Source organism: Schistocerca piceifrons, chromosome 3 (genome assembly GCF_021461385.2).
Source record: "Schistocerca piceifrons isolate TAMUIC-IGC-003096 chromosome 3, iqSchPice1.1, whole genome shotgun sequence".
NCBI lineage: Eukaryota > Metazoa > Arthropoda > Insecta > Orthoptera > Acrididae > Schistocerca > Schistocerca piceifrons.
This window is the reverse complement of record NC_060140.1, coordinates 297,029,060-297,051,276: the sequence shown is the minus strand read 5'-3', so window position 1 is coordinate 297,051,276 and position 22,217 is coordinate 297,029,060. Positions and strand designations below refer to the sequence as shown.

Below are 22,217 nucleotides of genomic sequence, written 5' to 3'. Positions count from 1 at the left end.
ATCGGTATATTGTTAGTTGCTTTCTTTTCTGATGTCTTTACAGTTCTGCAATTAAATTCATACTGGTTACACAGCAAAAAAACACCATAGGATCATTATTAAAGGCATTAAAGGAATGTTTTCATAAGTGTTTCATTAAAACCAACAGAAAGTCTTGATTTACTTTCACATTAGTGGAATAGCTCATCCATGAATCATGTTTCAATATCAAATATTTATTTATGTTCCCATAGAATCAATATTTTTCCACCTATCATGGGTGACTTGAAGACAAGTCTTTGTTTAGTGAAGCTTTATTTTCTCTGAGTTAATCACTTCAGTTGATTCACCTTTGGGTTCTTGGTGAAACACTGTGTATTGTACTGTATATTGTACTGTACCAAACGAAACACGTTTTTTGTCTTCTATCAAAAACCTGTATTATTTTTATATGGCCAATATTTTGGGTTGTAAGCCCATTTTCTAGCAAGCAACTAATTCATGTATTAGAAAATGGGCTCACAGCCTGAAAAGTAGGTTATACAACAAAAATAGTTTTGTAAAAAAGATAAAAATGTATCATTTGGTTAATTCTCTGAATTAAGTTACAGTACTCTCATTTCAAGTTAAGTCTGCGCCTCATATTCTATGGACGGTTAATGATTATATGTGACTAAAGTAACTACCATTGATGTGGTATGATGCTTCAGAATTTCTGCAGGTCATTGTGCATTTATTAAGACTGATGTTAAATTGTCAGAATGTTAGAGTCCACATAAAAAGTGCAAAAGAGTGAAATAATAATAACAAAATAATACTCTAAAAATTTGATGATTTAAAATTATGGATCCAAGTTTGTGAGAAGACAGTAAAAGTCATAGGAAACAAGAAAGTTAGCATCAATATTTCTTGAAAGGCCTAGTGTAGGTGCTATTATTGCTGTTTGCTGTGAACAGATAACAAGATATTACTATCAATATAAAACAGTTGAGCCAGAAGTAAAAACATAACAAATGCAAGCTGTGTTAACCAGATAAAATATTATGATCAATTAAAAGTGAAATGAATATAGTAGTATACAATTTTTTGTTTTTGGTCACGGGTCTTCTGACAGGTTTGATGCGCCCCACCACGAATTGCTCACCTGTGCTAACCTCTTCATCTTAGAGTAGCACTAGCAACCTACATTCTCAATTATTTGCTGGCTGTATTCCAGTCTCTGTCTTCCTCTACAGCTCCCTCTAGTACCATGGAAATCTTAACAGGTGTCCTATCACCCTGTCCCTTCTCCTTATTAGTGTTTTCCACATATTCCTTTCCTCCACGATTCTGTGCAGAACCTCCTCATTCCTTACCTTATCAGTCCGCCTAATTTTCAACATTCGTCTGAAGCACCACATCTCAAATGCTTCGCTCCTCTTCTGTTCCGGTTTTCCAAAGTCCATGTTTCACTACCATACAACGCTGTATTCCAGACGTATATTCTCAGAAATTTCTTCCACAAATTGCCTTCGTCCTTATTCGATTTACTCTCAGTCCATACTCTGTACGCATTAGACTGTTCATTCCGTTCAGCAGATCATGTAATTCTTCTTCACTTTCACTCAGGATAGCAACGTCATCAGCGTATCGTATCATTGATAGCCTTTCACTGTGATTTTTAATTTCACTCCAGAACCTTTCTTTTATTTCCATCATTGCTTCCTCGATGTACATATTGAACAGAAGGGGCAAAAAGGTACATCCTTGTCTTCACCCTTTTTAATACGAGCAATTCGTTCTTGGTCGTCCACTCTTATTATTCCCTCTTGACTGTTGTACATATTGTGTACATATTGTATATGACCCGTCTCTCCCTATAGCTTACCCCTACTTTTCTCAGAATTTCGAACATCTTGCACCATTTTACATTGTCGAACTCTTTCTCCAGGTCGACAAATCCTATGAACGTGTCTTGATTTTTCTTTAGTCTTTCTTCCATTATTAACTGCAACGTAAGAATTGAATCTCTAGTGCCATTAGCTTTTGTAAATAACAAATGGAATTATGAAACATTCAGGAAATTTATTCATCAAATTAGACGGGAGGTTACAGAATCTGTGACTGTACAGCTACATCTGGTATTATTAAGCATTTAACAATATGACTTAAGATCACTTCCTACCTGTAATTCTATTCAGTCTTCCTGCAGTAACACGATTGCCTGCAACACCACAGACATGGGCGCCTAGGCTGTGTCCTACAAGCTGCATGTTATTGGTGCTGGCACCGAGAGAAGCAAGTCAGTTGATGAAAGCAGCCACCACTTCTCCAACTACCGGTACAGCAGCTTTAGCTTGAGCATAATTCCAATTTCCTGCGTGGACTGATCAGTCTACGACAATCTCATTGTAATCTCCAGCTTGTAGCCACCCTGAAAAATAAAGCTACTATTATTCCTGGAGTCACAGAAGTAAGGTCACTGAATTGTAGGAAAGGTAAGCAGCAAAAAGTTAATATGCTTGTGAGAGGGAACTTACGCTATCATTTGAACCTCAGAAAGATAACAGAAGTTAGGTATAAGTGGTCCAGATGTAAGGTAATTATGTTGGGAAGTAGATACCGAACAGTAAATTATTGTGTCACTCAATATGTTGGTCATTTATTTGAGGTGTTATCCTAAGTGTCGTTAGGCGCTTTTTCTCTGGTGTTTCAGGAGACATTTACAATTTCGTTTTTGCATTGTGTAGGTGGAGTCAGCCCATACAAATAAGGCTCATCAATTCCTTCATGCGAATCCCAGCGTCGACGAAAAGCATCGGTTTGCCTCCACCTATAAACAGCTGTGGACGAGCGGTTCTAGGCACTTCAGTCTGGAGCTACGCTGCTGCTGCGCTCGAATCCCGCCTCGGGCATGGATGTGTGTGATGTCCTTAGGTTAGGTAGGTTTAAGTAGTTCTAAGTCTAGGGGACTAATGACCTCAGATGTTAAGTCCCGTAGTGCTCAGAGCCATTTGAACCATTTTTTAATGCGTAATTTAACGTGCCCATTCGACAGGACGTTCCCAGAGTAGTCTAGTGCGACATCTGTTTTGTCGATAGGTGTTAACAGGGACAGTAAAACTCAAAGAATAACCTGTCTCCAACAGCGACAGCACTGCCCTGGCCCACGCTGACTGCTATCGCCAAGCATTCTGTGTTACTCAATCGGTGATGGATTGCTGTTTATTCTTCGTGTTTTACTATCCCTGTTAACATCTAACGACAAAACAAATGTCGAACTAGACTAATCTGAGACCACTTTGTCGAATGGGCACGTAAAATTCGGCTTTAAAAATCATTTTGTTTGTAACTGGAAATAAACCGACGGTTACAGTAAGCAAGGGGCGTCGTATGAAAAACGTGTTGAACAGTATTTGTTTGGGCTGACTCCATCTACGCAATGCAAAAATCAAATTGCAAACATCTGCGAAAGTACCAGAGAAATTGCGCCTGACGACGCTTGATAGAGACACCCTGTATTAATGAACTCCTCAGACACACAGTTAAACCAGTTATTATTTAAGTCACACGTGACCATAGACGTAAATTAAAGGAAACTTATTACATATACGGGTCCTTGTTTTCTCGCGACAATGTCGGAGCTTGTGAAACCAGTTATTATTTATTGCATGAAGCAAATTCTTCGTCATACAAATATATACTTTCGCTTCTTAACTTCGTTCAGTCTTCTAACTATAACATTACTCATTTGATACTCCAGCTTCGATATCAGTCATTCTCCATACCCTGAACATAAAATTAGTTATATACCCTTATGCTTTCTTGTTATCATTTCAATATTCTTATCAGTTTTGGCAGTTAGCACATGATTATCATTTTTGTAACTGTGAGGGAAGATGGAGGGCACACGTCGGGTAATCGCACGAATTGCAGTTTGTTTGTCAGAGCGACGTTGTAGCTGCTCCAGGATGTGCTGCGGTCTAGTACTACCAACACCACTTATCGCTGAATTACCGTTCCCCATCATAGGTTGCTTCACAAGCTTGCAAAAAAGTGTTCGTATTTTGTGCTACTTTTATTCTTATTTTCAGAGGGCATTCAGTGCAAGGTAATTATGGTTTACATAGTTTATCTATCTTGTTAACCTGGCACATGTGTACCAGTGATTTTTTTGTAGTTTCAGAGAAGTTAGATTACATGGCTTTCTTCTGTGGGTGTTCTTGTTGTTGTTGTTGTTGTGGTCTTCAGTCCAGAGACCGGTTTGATGCAGCTCTCAATGCTACTCTGTATTGTGCAAGCCACTTCATCCCCCAGTACCTACTGCAATCTACATCCTTCTGAATCTGCTTAGTGTAATCATCTCTTGGTCTCCCTCTACGATTTTTACTCTCCACGCTGCCCTCCAATACTAAACTGGTGATCCCTCGATGTCTCAGAACATGTCCTACCAACCGATCCCTTCTTCTAGTCAAGTTGTGCCACAAGCTCCTCTTCTCCCCAATTCTATTCAATACCTCCTCATTAGTTATGTGATCTACCCACCTAATTTTCAGCATTCTTCTGTAGCACCACATTTCGAAAGCTTCTATTCTCTTCTTGTCCAAACTATTTATCGTCCACGTTTCACTTCCATACATGGTTACACTCCATACAAATACTTTCAGAAGCGACTTCCTGACATTTAAATCTATACTCGATGTTAACAAATTTCTCTTCTTCAGAAACGCTTTCCTTGCCATTGCCAGTCTACATTTTATATCCTCTCTACTTCAACCATCATCAGTTATTTTGCTCCCCAAATAGCAAAACTCATTTACTACTTTAAGTGTCTCATTTCCTAATCTAATTCCCTCAGCATCACCCGACTTAATTCGACTACATTCTATTATTCTCGTTTTGCTTTTGTTGGTGTTCATCTTATATCCTCCTTTCAAGACACTATCCATTCCGTTCAACTGCTGTTCCAGGTCCTTTGCAGTCTCTGACAGAATTCCAATGTCATCGGCGAGCCTCAAAGTTTTTATTTCTTCTCCATGGATTTTAATATCTAATCCGAATTTTTCTTTCGTTTCATTTACTGTTTGCTTCTGTGGATAGATAATTTATTGCAGTATAGTTTGGGGTAATCATACGCATTTTTGTTGACTGTGTGCGATTACCCCTCAGAACTGGCGACAAATCTTCATTATCTTCTTTACTCGATAAGTAATTGATTAAAGCATACTTTTTATTCTAGACGCTGCATAACTATGGAAGAACTACCAAAAAATGCAAGTGGGCACAAGAAACTTTAATAAATGCTTTACAAGTCATTAAAGGAGGGAGAAAAATTCGAGAAGATTCAAGGACGCTTGCAATACATGAGGCGACCCCCAGAACTGGGATAAAGACTGCCGTTTTCGGTTCTCCTAGATTGGTTAAAAGGGGAAGATTTGTATTTACTCAACAACTTGAATTGGCTAAACATACAGTAAAGTTAGCTAAATTATTCTATGGGATGTCCCCCCACAGAGCTGTGTAGATTGGCTTATGAGTTTGCTGAGGCTAATAATGTACTCCATCAACTTCATTAGTTGAAAAAAAATGGTCCTCTTTATTTAGAAAACGACATCCAGAAATCAAGGCAAAAACCAGAAGGGACTAATTTAATAGAATAATAGCTTTCAGCGAAAAAGATGTAAAAGTATACTTCTAAAGCCTGCAACAAATTATGGAATAATGTAACTTCTCATAAAACGGAATTTTCAGTGTTGTTGACAGGGGTATAACGACGGTATATAATCCTGGTAGAATGTTAGCCCCAACAGGAATCAAACAATTGGATGTAACAATATCACGGGAAAGGGGTGAAACCGTCACTATCATTTGTTTTTTCAGTGCTACAGGAATATATGTTCCTCTAATGTTTGCCTATTCCATCAAAGAATGTCCCTTTCTTTTAACTAGGGGTGGATCATTGGGAGCTATCAAATATTGTTCTAAAACGCCTGAACTTATGAACAACATCTTTTTGAATGGGTTCATCATTTTCCTAAACAAGTGAAACCTTCAAAAGGTGATTCATTTTGCTAATTCTTGGTAACCATATGAATCACATATCGCTTAACATTTATAACTACTGCTAAAATATGGGTACTGTATTAGTAACCATTCCGCCACATACATCCCATAAACTTCAAGCATTTGCTATACTGTGTGATTTATATATATGAAGAACTACATGGGCCGAGAGATCTCTGCATTCAGCCTGGCAGAGCTCTGTATCAAATGTTTTATGAAAGTGGCTACAACGGAATAGGCAATTTCGGGGTTCAGATCAACTGGTGTATGTCTTTTCAGTCCTGTCTAGTCTAAACAAATTCCACTAGTAGATGAGTCACCTGTTAAAGATGATACAGGGTTGCCCTCTTAACGAGAAAGTACAGAAAGAGGAAAGAGTCATGATAGGAAAGGAGAAACATGATCGTAATACAGAACACGATCGTAATAGAGAACATATTCCTGGTCCATCAAATAAAGATATTCACAACGTCCAGTTGTTTGGTTGTGAGTTTCAACGGCTTTCTTCTCAGTCTGCAATAAGGATGATGACACCCATTGACATGTTATGATTAATCTCACAACCAAACAACTGGACGACGCTACGCTGGCAGTATTGGAAATGTGATTAAATTTTGTCCTTACACCCACGAATGTTCCCAGTACCGAATTCATTTACGTGGTTGAACAAGCGATGTCCAGGTTTCTCGACGATCTAGCTGGTGAAATTAGGCAAAAGGTCTCGCATATGTTGCGTTGGGTGACACCCCCGCGAAGCAACATCTCGCTTGAAAGAGACGCGATCCGGCCCATCAGAGAAGATCAGGGTTCAGTAGCTATACCAGCGGACAAGGGCAATGTAATGGTTCTTCTTTCGTGAGACGATTATTTGGGTAAAATAGATCTTTTTACTGAAATGAATATTTCACTAGCAGCCTCGGCATACCGAAAACCCAAATGAAAGTGTAAAACGCAAGACACTTTCACTTTTGAAGAAGCGTTCATTATCTGACGATTTTCTTAACAACCATCGACCTGGTGCTGCAGTCCCGCGGAGATTATATGGTTTGGCTACGGTACACAAGCAAGGGATTCCTCTTCGGTTTATTGTTAGTAATTTGGGCGCTCCTACGAGTACTTAGAACCTGGCCAAGTATTTACTATCCACTCTCAGTCTCCATGACGGAAAATGCGAGCATCATATTTCCAATTCTCTGGTTTTAATTCAGCGTTTGAAGTCTTTGTGTCCCAATACCACGGACGTGTTCGTTAGTTTTGATGTTGTGTCTCTTTTTACCAGAGTTCCTCTTGAAGATTCTTTGCAGTTAATTGGTGAAAAATTGGACGAAGAAACAACTACGCTATATCGCTATGTGTTGACGTCGATGAAGTTTTTATTTAATGAGAAATACTTTTAACAAGCTGACGGTGTGGCTATGGGGAGTACATTATCCCCCGTAGTCCCCAATTTGTGTACGGAAGATTTTGAGGACACGGCACACTGAAGACGGCGTTCTTAAAACTAGCTTGTTTTAGGAGATACGTCGACGATACGTTGATGGTATGGTCACATGGGTGGGGGGTGGGGGGAAAGCTCTGGATCGTTTCCGAGATCATTTCAACTGTCTGCATCCTCAAAATTAAGTTCACGGTGGAAGCTGAGAACTATGGAAAACATCCTCTTGGTCTGCAGGAGGGATGATGGGACATTACGACGCACTGTTGATCGAACCCCACGCATACGGACCAATATGTTCATGCATCAAATTGTCTTCCATCGTACCAACGCAATGAGATCCTGGGTATATTGGTAAAAAGAGCTTATGCCATCTCAGATGCAGATAGTTTGACACAAGAACTGGATCACCTAAAAGCTGTGTTAAGCAGAATGGTTATACTGACAATCAGATCTATCTTGCTCTATAGTTTGGACCTACACTTGAACCAAAAGAAGATACAAGCAAATTGGTGGCGGTCCTACCTTTCGAGAGAAGCATATCTTCAATAATAGGAATAATTTTAAATAGATGCTATTAGAAGTGTATTCCGTTCGTCAGCTAAGACTAGAGCGCTATTGGGCTTAGTGAAAGATGACCTGGGTTCGAGCAAGCCCGGTGCCTGCAGAGTTCTAGGCTATTTAGGTAAAGCCTATATTGGATTCGTACAGTATAGGATCGATGCGTGGAACACCATCGCCACACGCGATTATTTCACTTAGAAAATCTGCGGTTGCGGAGCATTGTCGTAATGAAGGACATAAAATGTTGTACTATGAGACACGAGTGATTGCCCCTGCGTTGCTATTATAAAGAGAGATAAGGGGTATCCTTTAAGTAATAGTTGGAACCCTGTTTTGTTAGATATTAAAAAACAACGGTTTTTGTTTCGGTCATCAAAAAGTGCCAGTAGTGTTTGATATCGATATATCGCTTCAGCGAGTTTTCACCACCGGTGCGCTGTTAGGCTTTGCGCTAGAGGGCAATTTTTATGTTCGCGCACGCGCGGTGGACCAAAAGGTGCTGCATAAAGGTGCAGCCGCGGCGTGTTTGATTCCAGTTCCAGCGAGTTAGTTCGATGGTTTACTCACCCGAAGATGGCAGCCAGGTGGCCCGCTGAAATATTGTGTCTAGATGACGTTACGTTCCGTCCGGAGACCCGATATAAAAATCATCCCTCAGTTTCAAGTTACAAACAATTTTCGAATAAAATCTGAATTAAACGTTAGCAATTTCAATTTTGCTATATATACAGTTTATTTTTAAGTGACAGACAAGAGGATGACTATGCAAAGCAAAAATGTTCCGTAGATTATGCGGCCATTCATATAACCTCACTCTGTTTCTAGACGGTTCATCGTTTCCGGTTCTGCCTCATCACGTAATTTCGCAGCGTAGCACGCATATCTGATCATATTACAAAATATTGCTACAGACAATTATTGGCGTATGATTGATTAAATTTTTATGCAGTCTTCTCTTGAAACTATCTCTCTATTGTGCTCGATGATGTAACAGTAATTTCATAGTCACGTTATAAGGCTTTTCACCTACCTATAAAAATAAACGTCGCAGGGCTGCACCAACGGAGTACATTTTGAAGGAATTTATTTAATACGTTGGTAGACCCTCTCTAACTTGACAAATTTCGTTCGTTTGGCCTCCCCATGAATGGAGAAGCGAAATAAATTATTGTTCTCTCACATATTTGTGTGCACACCTATCAGCTACTTTTTGCACCCTCTGTCCAAATGAGCCAGTGGTCTCTCCTAAGCTTGGCTCTGAGCACTATACGACTTAACTTCTGAGGTCATCAGTCGCCTAGAACTTAGAACTAATTAAACCTAACTAACCTAAGGACATCACACACATCCATGCCCGAGGCAGGATTCGAACCTGCGACCGTAGCGGTGGCTCGGTTCCAGACTGTAGCGCCTAGAACCGCACGGCCACTCCGCCCAGCCTCTCGTAAGCAAACGAAGACCATTGGTAGTAACTTTCTAGATAAGGTGACCGAATACTGTGCGGTGTACGAATGTGTCACCTTGTGCATATTCTTTCTCTGCACATTAACCACCTATGTTCGCGTTCGGCGAGCATTCGGTCATGACGTGATTGATATTGGCACCCTACAACAACCATCCACAAACTAGCGTCGTATTGTCTACAAGAATAGTATCGCAGTGGATGTAAATGAATCAGGTACTTTTATATGTAATACCTGTTCGATCAGAGTTAATAGAAAAGTTTCTGTCGTGTTTTGGTAATTTCGGAAATTTGCTGCTGCATCAGGGACTTGCATCAGCGAAGCGCTTTCCCTCTGGGATACAAATCTGGTGAGTTTTCCCTGCAGAATCAGATGTCTTCGTTTGAGGAGACGACCCTTGAGTCAAAAGCTTGAAAATTTAAATCAGGAAATTAGCTAGTGCCAGCTTGAGCGCATTGCTGCAGGTTTCTCGTCACCTACGCATTACATTCTCGAGCTTCTATAAAATGATCATACGTCAACGAACCAATGGTTTTAAGTTGTTAACGCCTTGTTCCACATTGTTTTTTATGTTCTTCCCATCTTTTCAAACCTTTCACGCTTTTGGGGCGTGAAGCTTCCCTTCTTAGAAGAGTGGCCAAACTCCGTCCATGCTGCTCTTTCACTAGACTGACGACCCTAATCTAGTAATACTGCAGAGCGTAATCGCTGTCCATTTTCGACTGCTTCTCTTCAGCCTCGTAATCTTCGGATGTAGGATGAAGATGAAGCGACTTCTTCAGTTTCTTCAAAACATCGCCTCCATTGATGTCTTGGTGGCTAATCATTTTGCACCATGGGTACACGACTTGTTTCTCAAGGAGAGATCGTTTTGGAGAAGGAGCTGTTCACCGTACACAAGTGCCGTTACAGTCGTGCTTTTGGACCTTCACTGTAAAGCGATAATGTTTCACAATCACGTTCACGTTCTCTTGCTGTTGAAGTACCAGGCACATCAATACATTTACTCGTAAAAATCAGACATCTTGGAGCGTTGACGTGTAACTATCTCACGAGCTAACGCACGAATAAAGTATTGTTCGTGTTTGTAAACACTGTTCCTTTCTCCCTTCACCTGTCGAAAGTTGTTTGTTCACATGCAGCTGTTTCTGGTGTGTCAAAACCACCTGCAGATTTCACGGGAAAATGGGTGGATACGGCGAGTCGTACCGTACCTGTACCTATACCTGGGAAAAGGGCACATGGTGGGTTGAGGAATACGGTTACAACAGTAAACTACTTCCAAAATATTAGAAAAAAGTCCGAATTTTCAAAGTGTAGATTATGTTAACAATAAAGGATTTCTTAGACACTAATAATTTGCACTACCATAATAAACTTGTTATTAAAATTACGTGAGAACGAAAAAAGGTAGCGGGAGCAAAATTCGATCCAGAGTCCTCCCTCCTATGAAGCCAAGCGCTTACTCGGTCCCTGGCCGCTGTGGCCGAGCGGTTCTAGGCGCTTCAGTCCGGAACCGCGCTGCTGCTACGGTCACAGGTTCGAATCCTGCCTCGCGCATGGATGTGTGTGATGTCCTTAGATTAGTTAGGTTTAAGTAGTTCTAGGTCTAAGGGACTAATGACCTCAGATGTTACGTCCCATAGTACTCAGAGCCATTTGAGCTGACTCGGTCGGCTGTGGGCTCTGGCAGCGAGCGACCCCCCCACACACACACTCACACAGATATATGTTGTTGTTGTTGTGGTCTTCAGTCCTGAGACTGGTTTGATGCAGCTCTCCATGCTACTCTATCCTGTGCAAGCTTTTTCATCTCCCAGTACCTACTGCAACCTACATCCTTCTGAATCTGCTTAGTGTATTCATCTCTTGGTCTCCCTCTACGATTTTTACCCTCCACGCTGCCCTCCAATACTAAATTTGTGATCCCTTGATGCCTCAGAACATGTCCTACCAACCGATCCCTTCTTCTGGTCAAGTTGTGCCACAAACTTCTCTTCTCCCCAATCCTATTCAATACTTCCTCATTAGTTATGTGATCTACCCATCTAATCTTCAGCATTCTTCTGTAGCACCACATTTCGAAAGCTTCTATTCTCTTCTTGTCCAAACTATTCATCGTCCATGTTTCACTTCCATACATGGCTACACTCCATACGAATACTTTCAGAAATGACTTCCTGACACTTAAATCAATACTGGATGTTAACAAATTTCTCTTCTTCAGAAACGCTTTCCTTGCCATAGCCAGCCTACATTTTATATCCTCTCTACTTCGACCATCATCAGTTATTTTGCTCCCCAAATAGCAAAACTCCTTTACTACTTTAAGTGCCTCATTTCCTAATCTAATTTCCTCAGCATCACCCGACTTAATTAGACTACATTCCATTATCCTCGTTTTGCTTTTGTTGATGTTCATCTTATATCCTCCTTTCAAGACACTGTCCATTCCATTCAACTGCTCTTCCAAGTCCTTTGCTGTCTCTGACAGAATTACAATGTCATCGGCGAACCTCAAAGTTTTTATTTCTTCTCCATGAATTTTAATACCTACTCCTAATTTTTCTTTTGTTTCCTTTACTGCTTGCTCAATATACAGATTGAATAACATCGGGGAGAGGCTACAACCCTGTCTTACTCCCTTCCCAACCACTGCTTCCCTTTCATGTCCCTCGACTCTTATAACTGCCATCTGGTTTCTGTACAAATTGTAAATAGCCTTTCGCTCCCTGTATTTTACCCCTGCCACCTTTAGAATTTGAAAGAGAGTATTCCAGTCAACATTGTCAAAAGCTTTCTCTAAGTCTACAAATGCTAGAAACGTAGGTTTGCCTTTCCTTAATCTTTCTTCTAAGATAAGTCGTAAGGTCAGTATTGCCTCACGTGTTCCAGTGTTTCTACGGAATCCAAACTGATCTTCCCCGAGGTTGGCTTCTACTAGTTTTTCCATTCGTCTGTAAAGAATTCGTGTTAGTATTTTGCAGCTGTGACTTATTAAGCTGATAGTTCGGTAATTTTCACATCTGTCAACACCTGCTTTCTTTGGGATTGGAATTATTATATTCTTCTTGAAGTCTGAGGGTATTTCGCCTGTTTCATACATCTTGCTCACCAGATGGTAGAGTTTTGTCAGGACTGGCTCTCCCACGGCCGTCAGTAGTTCCAATGGAATATTGTCTACTCCGGGGGCCTTGTTTCGACTCAGGTCTTTCAGTGCTCTGTCAAACTCTTCACGCAGTATCATACCTCCCATTTCATCTTCATCTACATCCTCTTCCATTTCCATAATATTGTCCTCAAGTACATCGCCCTTGTATAGACCCTCTATATACTCCTTCCACCTTTCTGCTTTCCCTTCTTTGCTTAGAACTGGGTTTCCATCTGAGCTCTTGATATTCATACAAGTCGTTCTCTTATCTCCAAAGGTCTCTTTAATTTTCCTGTAGGCGGTATCTATCTTACCCCTAGTGAGATAGGCCTCTACATCCTTACATTTGTCCTCTAGCCATCCCTGCTTAGCCATTTTGCACTTCCTGTCGATCTCATTTTTGAGACGTTTGTATTCCTTTTTGCCTGTTTCACTTACTGCATTTTTATATTTTCTCCTTTCATCAATTAAATTCAGTATTTCTTCTGTTACCTACTTGATCCTCTGCTGCCTTCACTACTTCATCCCTCAAAGCTACCCATTCTTCTTCTACTGTATTTATTTCCCCCATTCCTGTCAATTGCTCCCTTATGCTCTCCCTGAATCTCTGTACAACCTCTGGTTCTTTTAGTTTATCCAGGTCCCATCTCCTTAAATTCCCACCTTTTTGCAGTTTCTTCAGTTTTAATTTACAGGTCATAACCAATAGATTGTGGTCAGAGTCCACATCTGCCCCTGGAAATGTCTTACAATTTAAAACCTGGTTCCTAAATCTCTGTCTTACCATTATATAATCTATCTGATACCTTTTAGTATATATATATATATATATATATATATATATATATATATATATATATATATATATATATATATATATAAAAGTTTTAAACTCGATTTTCTGAAAATGGTTGAGAGTTGCATCTTTCTCTTTATGTAAGTGATTTGTACACCCTGTCAATATGAATCAAATCGGTGATTGCAAGTGCATCCAAGAAAAACAAATTGTGCCTAAGCGTCCACTCACAAATAATATTTTGAAAAATTACAAAATCATTTACACTCGTAAATTTTTATGAAACACCTTTGTGTTCTGGCTGTCGCTACAGCGTCACAAGGCTTGCAGTCTGTCTTTCTTCATCATTCTGCCGTTGTTTTTGGCACCGTAAGCCTTGTTACGTTTCTTCTTCCGTGACACACGTGTGATGTTTTTTAACACTTATGAATCTTCTGTCTTGTTCTTCTTTCACCTCTCATACTTGATTCCTCCTTCTTTCATTACTGCGCGTTTCCTCTGTTTACTTTCTTTCACTCCTACTTTGGTACGTTTGCTAGCACTCAATTCGTTTTTTCTACCGAGCAGTCGTCTTCTGTTCGTTTCGTTGATGTTTTCCTCATGTGTGCAACCGGTAGGCCAGCTTTCTTTGATATTCGTACAAAAAAGCTACATGATCGATTGCTCCTTACGGATCAAATTTCCCAGTTTCGCATCATTGATACGAAAACCAGTTACAGCAATTTCACTGTATTCACTGCTGGAAACTGTCTCTAACTAATTTTCAATTTATTCGAGTTCGTCCCCTTCGATTTTGCTATAGTTTTTTTTTTCGATTTCTTCCCTCGCTGATTCCACATGGCTAAAACTGTCTCGTACTATGTACTGCTTCTACCTCGCTCATTTCTTTCGTACAGCCTTCCTGATCTAAAACTGTCTTCACTAACACTTCTTCACCCGTATCCGCAGCTGTTTCAGGTTTGTCTTGCTTTTGCAAAAAAAAAAAAAAAAAAAAAATGGTTCAAATGGCTCTGAGCACTTTGGGACTTAACATCTATGGTCATCAGTCCCCTAGAACTTAGAACTACTTAAACCTAACTAACCCAAGGACAGCACACAACACCCAGTCATCACGAGGCAGAGAAAATCCCTGACCCCGCCGGGAATCGAACCCGGGAACCCGGGCATGGGAAGCGAGAACGCTACCGCACGACCACGAGCTGCGGACTTCGCTTTTGCAGCTTTGCGTCCAATTGAGAAGTTCCCACATCATTGCCAGTTTCTAAAGCCTCGTATTTGGCTATACCTTCTTCTAATTTGTGTAATAGTTGTCCAAATATTTTTTTCAAGTTCTTCCCACAGTTGTGCCTCTTTCCCCTTACTTCTTTTTATCCGCTGTGCCTATTTTTTGTCTCGTTCGTTTTTTCCGTTTCTCCATCAATGCCTCTAGCATCTTTAATTTCTCCGATTCACCAACAACAGTTTCCATCTTTTGTTGCTCTTCACGTGGACCAACGAGTTCCACTGCACTTAACATTATCTCCAGTTTCAGTCATGACGAGTAATTTCAGTAGTCTAGTTTTAACAGCTTGAGTAAGCAAGCAAAGTACAGTTCTAACTTAGTTCACTCTATATCGTAACCCACTATTCCACTCTCCAAAAATAAGACTATTTCAGTGAAATATGCTTCTGAAGCATTGCTTGACATCAGTCTATTCCTATTATGTCAAATTATTTGTTTTATTATTTTTCTCTCATTTTTAATTTAATAATTTCTTCAGTTGTTTGGGTTCTTGTAAACTTAATTCTTGCTGTTTTGAAACACTTGTTGATGCATCCTCTCCAATGTTGAAGGTTGCTACCTGGCGTTCTTGTAGTTCCGTCGTTACAATTTTGTGAATACATTCTATTTATTCAATTCAGCGTTCGGAAACTCCACTCCATCCAAGACGCGTGGTCCGTTAAGCTGCCCCTCTGCTAGACAATTGCCCCCTCCCCCCCCTCACCCCGTATTGTCGGCACGTGTCGCCAATTCTTTCACATCACTTCTGTAATTCTGATATCGATGTCTCACTTTATTCCCCTGCGCATACTTCTTTATCGCAGATTTTCCGGTCGCTTGTCGCTGCAGGTAAGATATCGATGTGGGGGAAGCAAACACCGAACATTTAAATACAGTGTCACTCAATATGTTGACTATTTATATTAATAACTCCTCAAATACCCAGTTAAACCAGAAAATATTAATTTTATTACGTAGAAATTATTCTTCAGTATACAAATAAACACAAACATATACTATTGCCTCTTAATTGCACTGAGTCTATTTTCATAATCTTCTAACAATAACATAATTCATTAGACACTCTAGCTTCGACATCAGTCGCACTCTATACTCTCAACATAAAGTTTGTTATAGACACTGATGCTTTCTAAGCTTTCTCATTATCTGTTCAATACTCTAATTTATTTGGGCTCTGAGCCTACATTGATCATTTCTATAACTGTCTCGATTCAGTTACAAGCAGCCTCAACAACCATTTGGCAACTAGCTGCCACTCGATTACTCACCGAAGAACACAGTAAGGCAGAGATACACTACACGAACATCAAAGTAAGGCAGCCATATGTACTTTTACACTCTTGTTCTGCGCACGTTTAGGTTTCTCAAGTATATCACAATGCAAGGGAGTGGTACAACGATGGAACGATTTCCTTTGTGATTTGTCTTTTGTCCTTGTGAAGAGCTACAGAATACTGCCGCAGTGATTATATATAAATTTGTATTCCTGTGCAATGAATTAATTAAAAGATTTCATATTCATAAAGTGCCAAACAGAAGTGCAGCACTTAATGAGAAGTAGGAACAGAGGTTTTAGTACTACTCTCTCTCCCTCTCTCTCTTTCTATAATCCCTTTTGTACATGTTGTTCTAAGAGCCCACTATATCCTTTAAGAGAGGCCTGTAGAGTGTAGCAACTAAATCATTATCAGTAACGACTCATGCAAAGAAATATATCATTTCTTTGCTGTAGGAACAAACATTTAAATCATTTGATGCTAACGGAATTAGATTAGGAAACGAGACACTTAAAGTAGTAGACGAGTTTTGCTATTTGGGCAGCCAACGGATGACGGGCGAAGTAGAGAGGATATAAAATATAGACTGGCAATGGAAAGAAAATCATTCCTGAAGAAAAGAAATTTGTTAACATCGAAGATAAATTTATGTGGTGAGACATCTTTTCTGGAGGTAATTGTTTGGAATGTAGCCACCCATGGAAGTGAAACATGGACGATAAAAATTTTAGACCAAAAGAAAGTAGAAGCTTTCATACTGTTGTGCTACAGAAAAATGTTGAAGATTAGATGGGTCGATAACGTAACTAATTAGGAGATACTGAATAGAACTGGGGAGACAAGAAATTTGTGGCACAATTGAACAAAAGAAGAGATTGGCTGACAGGACATGTTCTGAGACATAAAGCGAGTAAAAATCGTAGAGGGAGATCAAGAGATGAATACAGTAAGCATATACAGAAGGATGTAGGTTGCAGTACGTTCTGGGAGATGAAGAGAATCTCGTAGAATTGAGTAGGATGGAGAGCTGCATCACATCTGTCTTCAGACTGAATACCACAACAACAAGAACACTAACAAACATGTAAAATAATCTATCCTACTCTTCCTTTTCTGCTGGGCGCAAGAGTCCTAACTGCAATATGTATCACAAAGCCATATGTACCTTTCACCTGTGAGTAATTGACAGCTTCTTCATTATATGAGTATTTTAAAGATGTCTACATCTACATCGATAATCCGCAAGCCACTGTACAGTGCTTGGCAGAGGATGCTCTGTACTACCACTAGTCATTTCGTTTCATGATCCACTCCCATACAGAGCGAGGTAAAAACGACTGTCTGTATGCCTCCGTATAAGCCCTGCTTTCTCATATCTTATCTTCGCGGCCCATAGGCGCAAATATTGGCGGCAGTGGAATCGTTCGGCAGTCAGCTTCAAAAATGACGGTTCTCTAAATTTTCTTATTAATGTTCCTCGAAAAGAACGTCACTTTCCTCCACGGATCCACATTCGAGTTCCCGAAGCGTCGCCGTAACACTTACGTTTTGTTCGATCCTATCTGTAACAAATCTAGCACCCCATCTCTCAACTGTTTCGATGTCTCCTTTTATCCTACCTGGCATGGATCCTAAAGACTCGTGCAGTTATCAACAATACATCGCACCAGCGCCCTATATGCCGTCGCCTTTACAAATGAACCACATTTTCCTAAAATTCTCCCAATAAACCGAAGTCAACCATTCGCCTTCCCTACCACAGTCCTCACACGCTCGTTCCATTTCATTTCGTTTTGCAACGTTAAGCCCGGATATTTAAACAACGTGACTGTGGCAAGCAGAACACTACTAAAGCTATATTCATACATCACGGGTTTGTTTTCCTACTAATCCGTAGTGTTTTCTTTCATGAAAACAAATGATAAAATTTTAGTCAATGCAGAGTGTTACAATAAGGTACGGCCAAACTTTCAGGAAACATTCCTCACACACAAATAAAGAAAAGATGTTATGTGGACATGTGTCCGGAAACGCTTAATTTCCATGTTAGAGCTCATTTTAGTTTCGTCATGATGTACCGTACTTCCTCGATTCACCGCCATGATTTCATACGGGATACTCTACCTGTGCTGCTAGAACATGTGCCTTTACAAGTACGACACATGGTTCATGCACGATGGAGCTCCTGCACATTTCAGTCGAAGTGTTCGTACGCTTCTCAACAACAGATTCGGTAACCGACGGATTGGTAGAGGCGCACCAATTCCATGGCCTCCACGCTCTCCTGACCTCAACCCTCTTGACTTTCATTTATGGGGGCATTTGAAAGCTCTTGTCTACGCAACTCCAACGAAATGTAGAGACTCTTCGTGCTCGTATTGTGAACGGCTGTGATACAACACGCCATTCTCCAGGGCTGCATCAGCGCATCAGGGATTCCATGCGACGGAGGGTGGATGCATGTATCCTCGCTAACGGAGGACAATTTGAACATTTCCTGTAACAAAGTGTTTGAAGTCACGCTGGTACGTTCTGTTGCTGTGTGTTTCCATTCCATGATTAATGTGATTTGAAGAGAAGTAATAAAATGAGCTCTAACATGGAAAGTAAGCATTTCCGGACACATGTCCACATAACATATTTTCTTTCTTTGTGTGTGAGGAATGTTTCATGAAAGTTTGGTGGTACCTTTTGTAACACCGTATATATATATATATATATATATATATATATATATATATTTTCAGGGTGGTCCACGGATCGTGACGGGGCCAAATATCTTACGAAATAAGCGTCAAACAAAAAAAGTACAAGGAACGAAACTTGTCTAGCTTGAAGGGGGAAACCAAACGGCGCTATGGTTGGCCCGCTAGATGGCCCTGCTATAGGTCAAACGGATATCAACTGGATTTTTTAAAATAGGAACCCCCATTTTTTATTACTTATTCGTGTAGTACCTAAAGAAATATGGATGTTTTAGTTGGACTACTTTTTTCGTTTTGCGATAGGTGGCGCTGTAATCGTCACAAACATATGGCTCACAATTTTAGACGCACCGTTGGTAACGGTTAGGTAACTTAAACTAAAATACAGAACGTAGGTACGTTTGAACATTTTATTTCGGTTGTTCGAATGTGATTCGTGTACCTTTGTGAACTTGTCATTTCTGAGAACGCATGCTGTTACAGCGTGATTACCTGTAAATACCACATTAATGCAATAAATGCTCAAAATGATGTCCGTCAACCTCAATGCTTTTGGCAATACGTGTAACTACATTCCTCTCAGCAGCGAGTAATGTTCACACACCCATTGACAATGCACTGACGCATGTTGTCAGGCGTTGTCGGTGGATCACGATAGCAAATATCCTTCAACTTTCTCCGCAGAAAGAAATCCGGGGACGTCAGATCCGGTGGACGTGCGGGCCATGGTATGGTGCTTCGACGACCAGTCCACCTGTCATGAAAAATGCTATTCAATACCGCTTCAACCGCACGCGAGCTATGTGCCGGACATCCATCATGTTGGAAGTACATCGCCATTCTGTCATGCAGTGAAACATCTCGTAGTAACATCGGTAGAACATTACGTAGGAAATCAACATACATTGCACTATTTGGATTGCCATCGATAAAATGGGGGCCAATTATCCTTCCTCGCATAATGCCGCACCATACATTATCCCGCCAAGGTCGCTGATGTTCCACTTGTCGCAGCCATTGTGGATTTTCCGTTGTCCAGCAGTGCACATTATCCCTCTTTACGTTACCGCTGTTGGTGAATGACGCTTCGTCGATAAATAGAATGCGTGCAAAAAATCTGTCATCGTCCCGTAATTTCTCTTGTGCCCAGTGGCAGAACTGTACACGACGTTCAAAGTCGTCGCCATGCAATTCCTGGTGCAGAGAAATATGGTACGGATGCAATCGATGTTGCTGTAGCATTCTCAACACCGAAGTTTTTGTGATTACTGATTCTCCCGCAATTTGTCAGCTACTGATGTGCGGATTAGCCGCGACAGCAGCTAAAACACCTACTTGGGCATCATCATTTGTTGCAGGTCGTGGTTGACGTTTCACATGTAGCTGAATACTTCCTGTTTCCTTAAATAACGTAACTATCTGACGAACGGTCCGGTCATTTGGAAGATGTCGTCCAGGATACCGAGCAGCATACATAGCGCACGCCCGTTGGGCTTTTTGATCACAATAGCCATACGTCAACACGATCCTTGATCTCTTCCGCAATTGGTAAATGGTCCATTTTAACACGGGTAATGTATCACGAAGCAAATACCGTCCGCACTGGCGGAATGTTACGTGATACCACGTACTTATACGTTTGTGACAATTACAGCGCCATCTATCACCAAGCGAAAAAAATGGTCCAACTAAAACATGCGTGTTTCTTTACGTACTACACGAATATGTAATAAAAAATGGGGGTCCCTATTAAAAAATAAAAAACGCAGTTGATATCCGTTTGACCTATGGCAGCGCCATCTAGCGGGCCAGCCACAGCGCCATCTGGTTTCCCCCTTCAAGCTAGACGAGTTTCGTTTTTTTGTAGTTTTTTTCGTATGATGCTTATTTCGTGAGATATTTGGCTCGGTCACTATCAACGGACTACCCTGTATATATGTATATACGTCTCTTCTAAGATTCGACAGGCGCATTTTCTCTGATGTTCCAGCAGAAATTAACAATTTCGTTTTTAAATTGTGTAGCCGGAGTAACTGAGTCCAGACAAATAGTGCTCATCGCATCTTTCAGGCAACAGTAAGTGGCGACAGAAAGCATTGGTTTGTTTCCTTCTGCAAACAAAATGATTTATGAAGAGGGATTTTACGTGCCCATTTGATAGAGCGGTCCCAGGTAAGTCTAGTGTGCTATTTTTTCATCGATACATATTAAGAGAAACATTAAAGTACTAAGAATACCCAGTACTCCAGCAACGATAGCACGGCACTGGCCCACCCTGACTGCTGCCACCAAGCCCGCAGAGCTACTGAGTCGCTGCTCGATTCCTGTTTATTCTTCGTGGTTTACTGTTCCTCGTATATCGATAAAACGAATATTGCGCTATCCTAAGTTTGAAGTGTCCTATCGAATGGACGCGTAAAATTTCAATTAAAAAATAATTTTGTTCGCAACAGGAAACAAATCGACGCTTTATATTGACACTGGGCGTCACATGAAATATCTGACGCGCAGTAATTGTCTATGTTGACATCAGCAAAAAAATTGCAAATATCTACCAAAACGCCAGAGAAAATGTGCCTGACAACTCTTAGGAGAGACGCCCGTCGTATATCTGAGGTCCAATTGCGCCTCACCAGAGAAGGAGACGTTCTGACCAGAGGAGTGGCAGAGGTACAAAAGGAAGGAGGCACACACACACACGCAGCAACTGTTAACTACTGATTCAGTCAGGTTGCAGTGTCAACAGACAGTGGTCTCAGCGCGTTAGTTGACTAGCTTTGAATAATGAGTTGCCTGAGACCTTAGTACCTTGTCATCGTCTCTGTGTGTGGTCAGTACACAACACGTCTTCTACCTGATGAATGCTGATCTACATACACATATTTCATACAGCGTCTTCCATTAATGTATTATATATTCACATCACTTTTGATATTAAGTTTGCAGTTTGTAAAAGGAATGATAATTTGTGAAATACGATTAATTCTTTACAGTTTATTGAACTCATAAACTGAGACACTACGTAGACCAGGACCAGACTAGGCATAATGGTATGGAGCCATGAACCTATAAATTGTTTTTGATGAGAAAGAAGAATAATGTTTTCTGCAAAGCTTAGTCTACAAGCTCATCTTTTGTTCTCCCTCTCTTTGAGTCACTTTTCATTAGTTTCCTTTTTTCTTTATGATGCTGTTTATGTATGCTTTTATGGAGCACACTGTTATGCCAAGTATTAATGTTTGGCCAGAAGAGCCTGCATAAATTGAAATGTTAAATCTTGTAAGATAAATACACCTCCTATAAAAAATTTGTAGCTGGGTATAGTTTGATGTAATATAGAGAAATGCAAAGAGTAAGTGTGTCGCATCACTACCTTACATTTCTAAGTATGGTTCACTATTTTTGCTTGATTCATGGATCTAAGTTTGTATGAAGTGAGTGTTATTTAGGCCTATTAAACATACCGTCTGAGAAAGGGTTTGCTAAATGAGCTGCACAAATGCAGTGGTAAATCCAGTAACAT

At 40.4% G+C, this 22,217-nt stretch overlaps 1 protein-coding gene across 1 annotated transcript in view; it reads right to left on the bottom strand.

The window, feature by feature from the left end:
• The window catches only part of LOC124788605 (pancreatic triacylglycerol lipase-like), a 118,614-nt gene that overhangs the window by 3,816 nt on the left and 92,581 nt on the right, over positions 1-22,217 (bottom strand). The window contains exon 4 of the mRNA XM_047255875.1: positions 2,144-2,263. Within this exon, the coding sequence (XP_047111831.1) occupies positions 2,144-2,263 (120 nt within the window). The remainder of the gene's footprint in view (positions 1-2,143; positions 2,264-22,217) is intronic.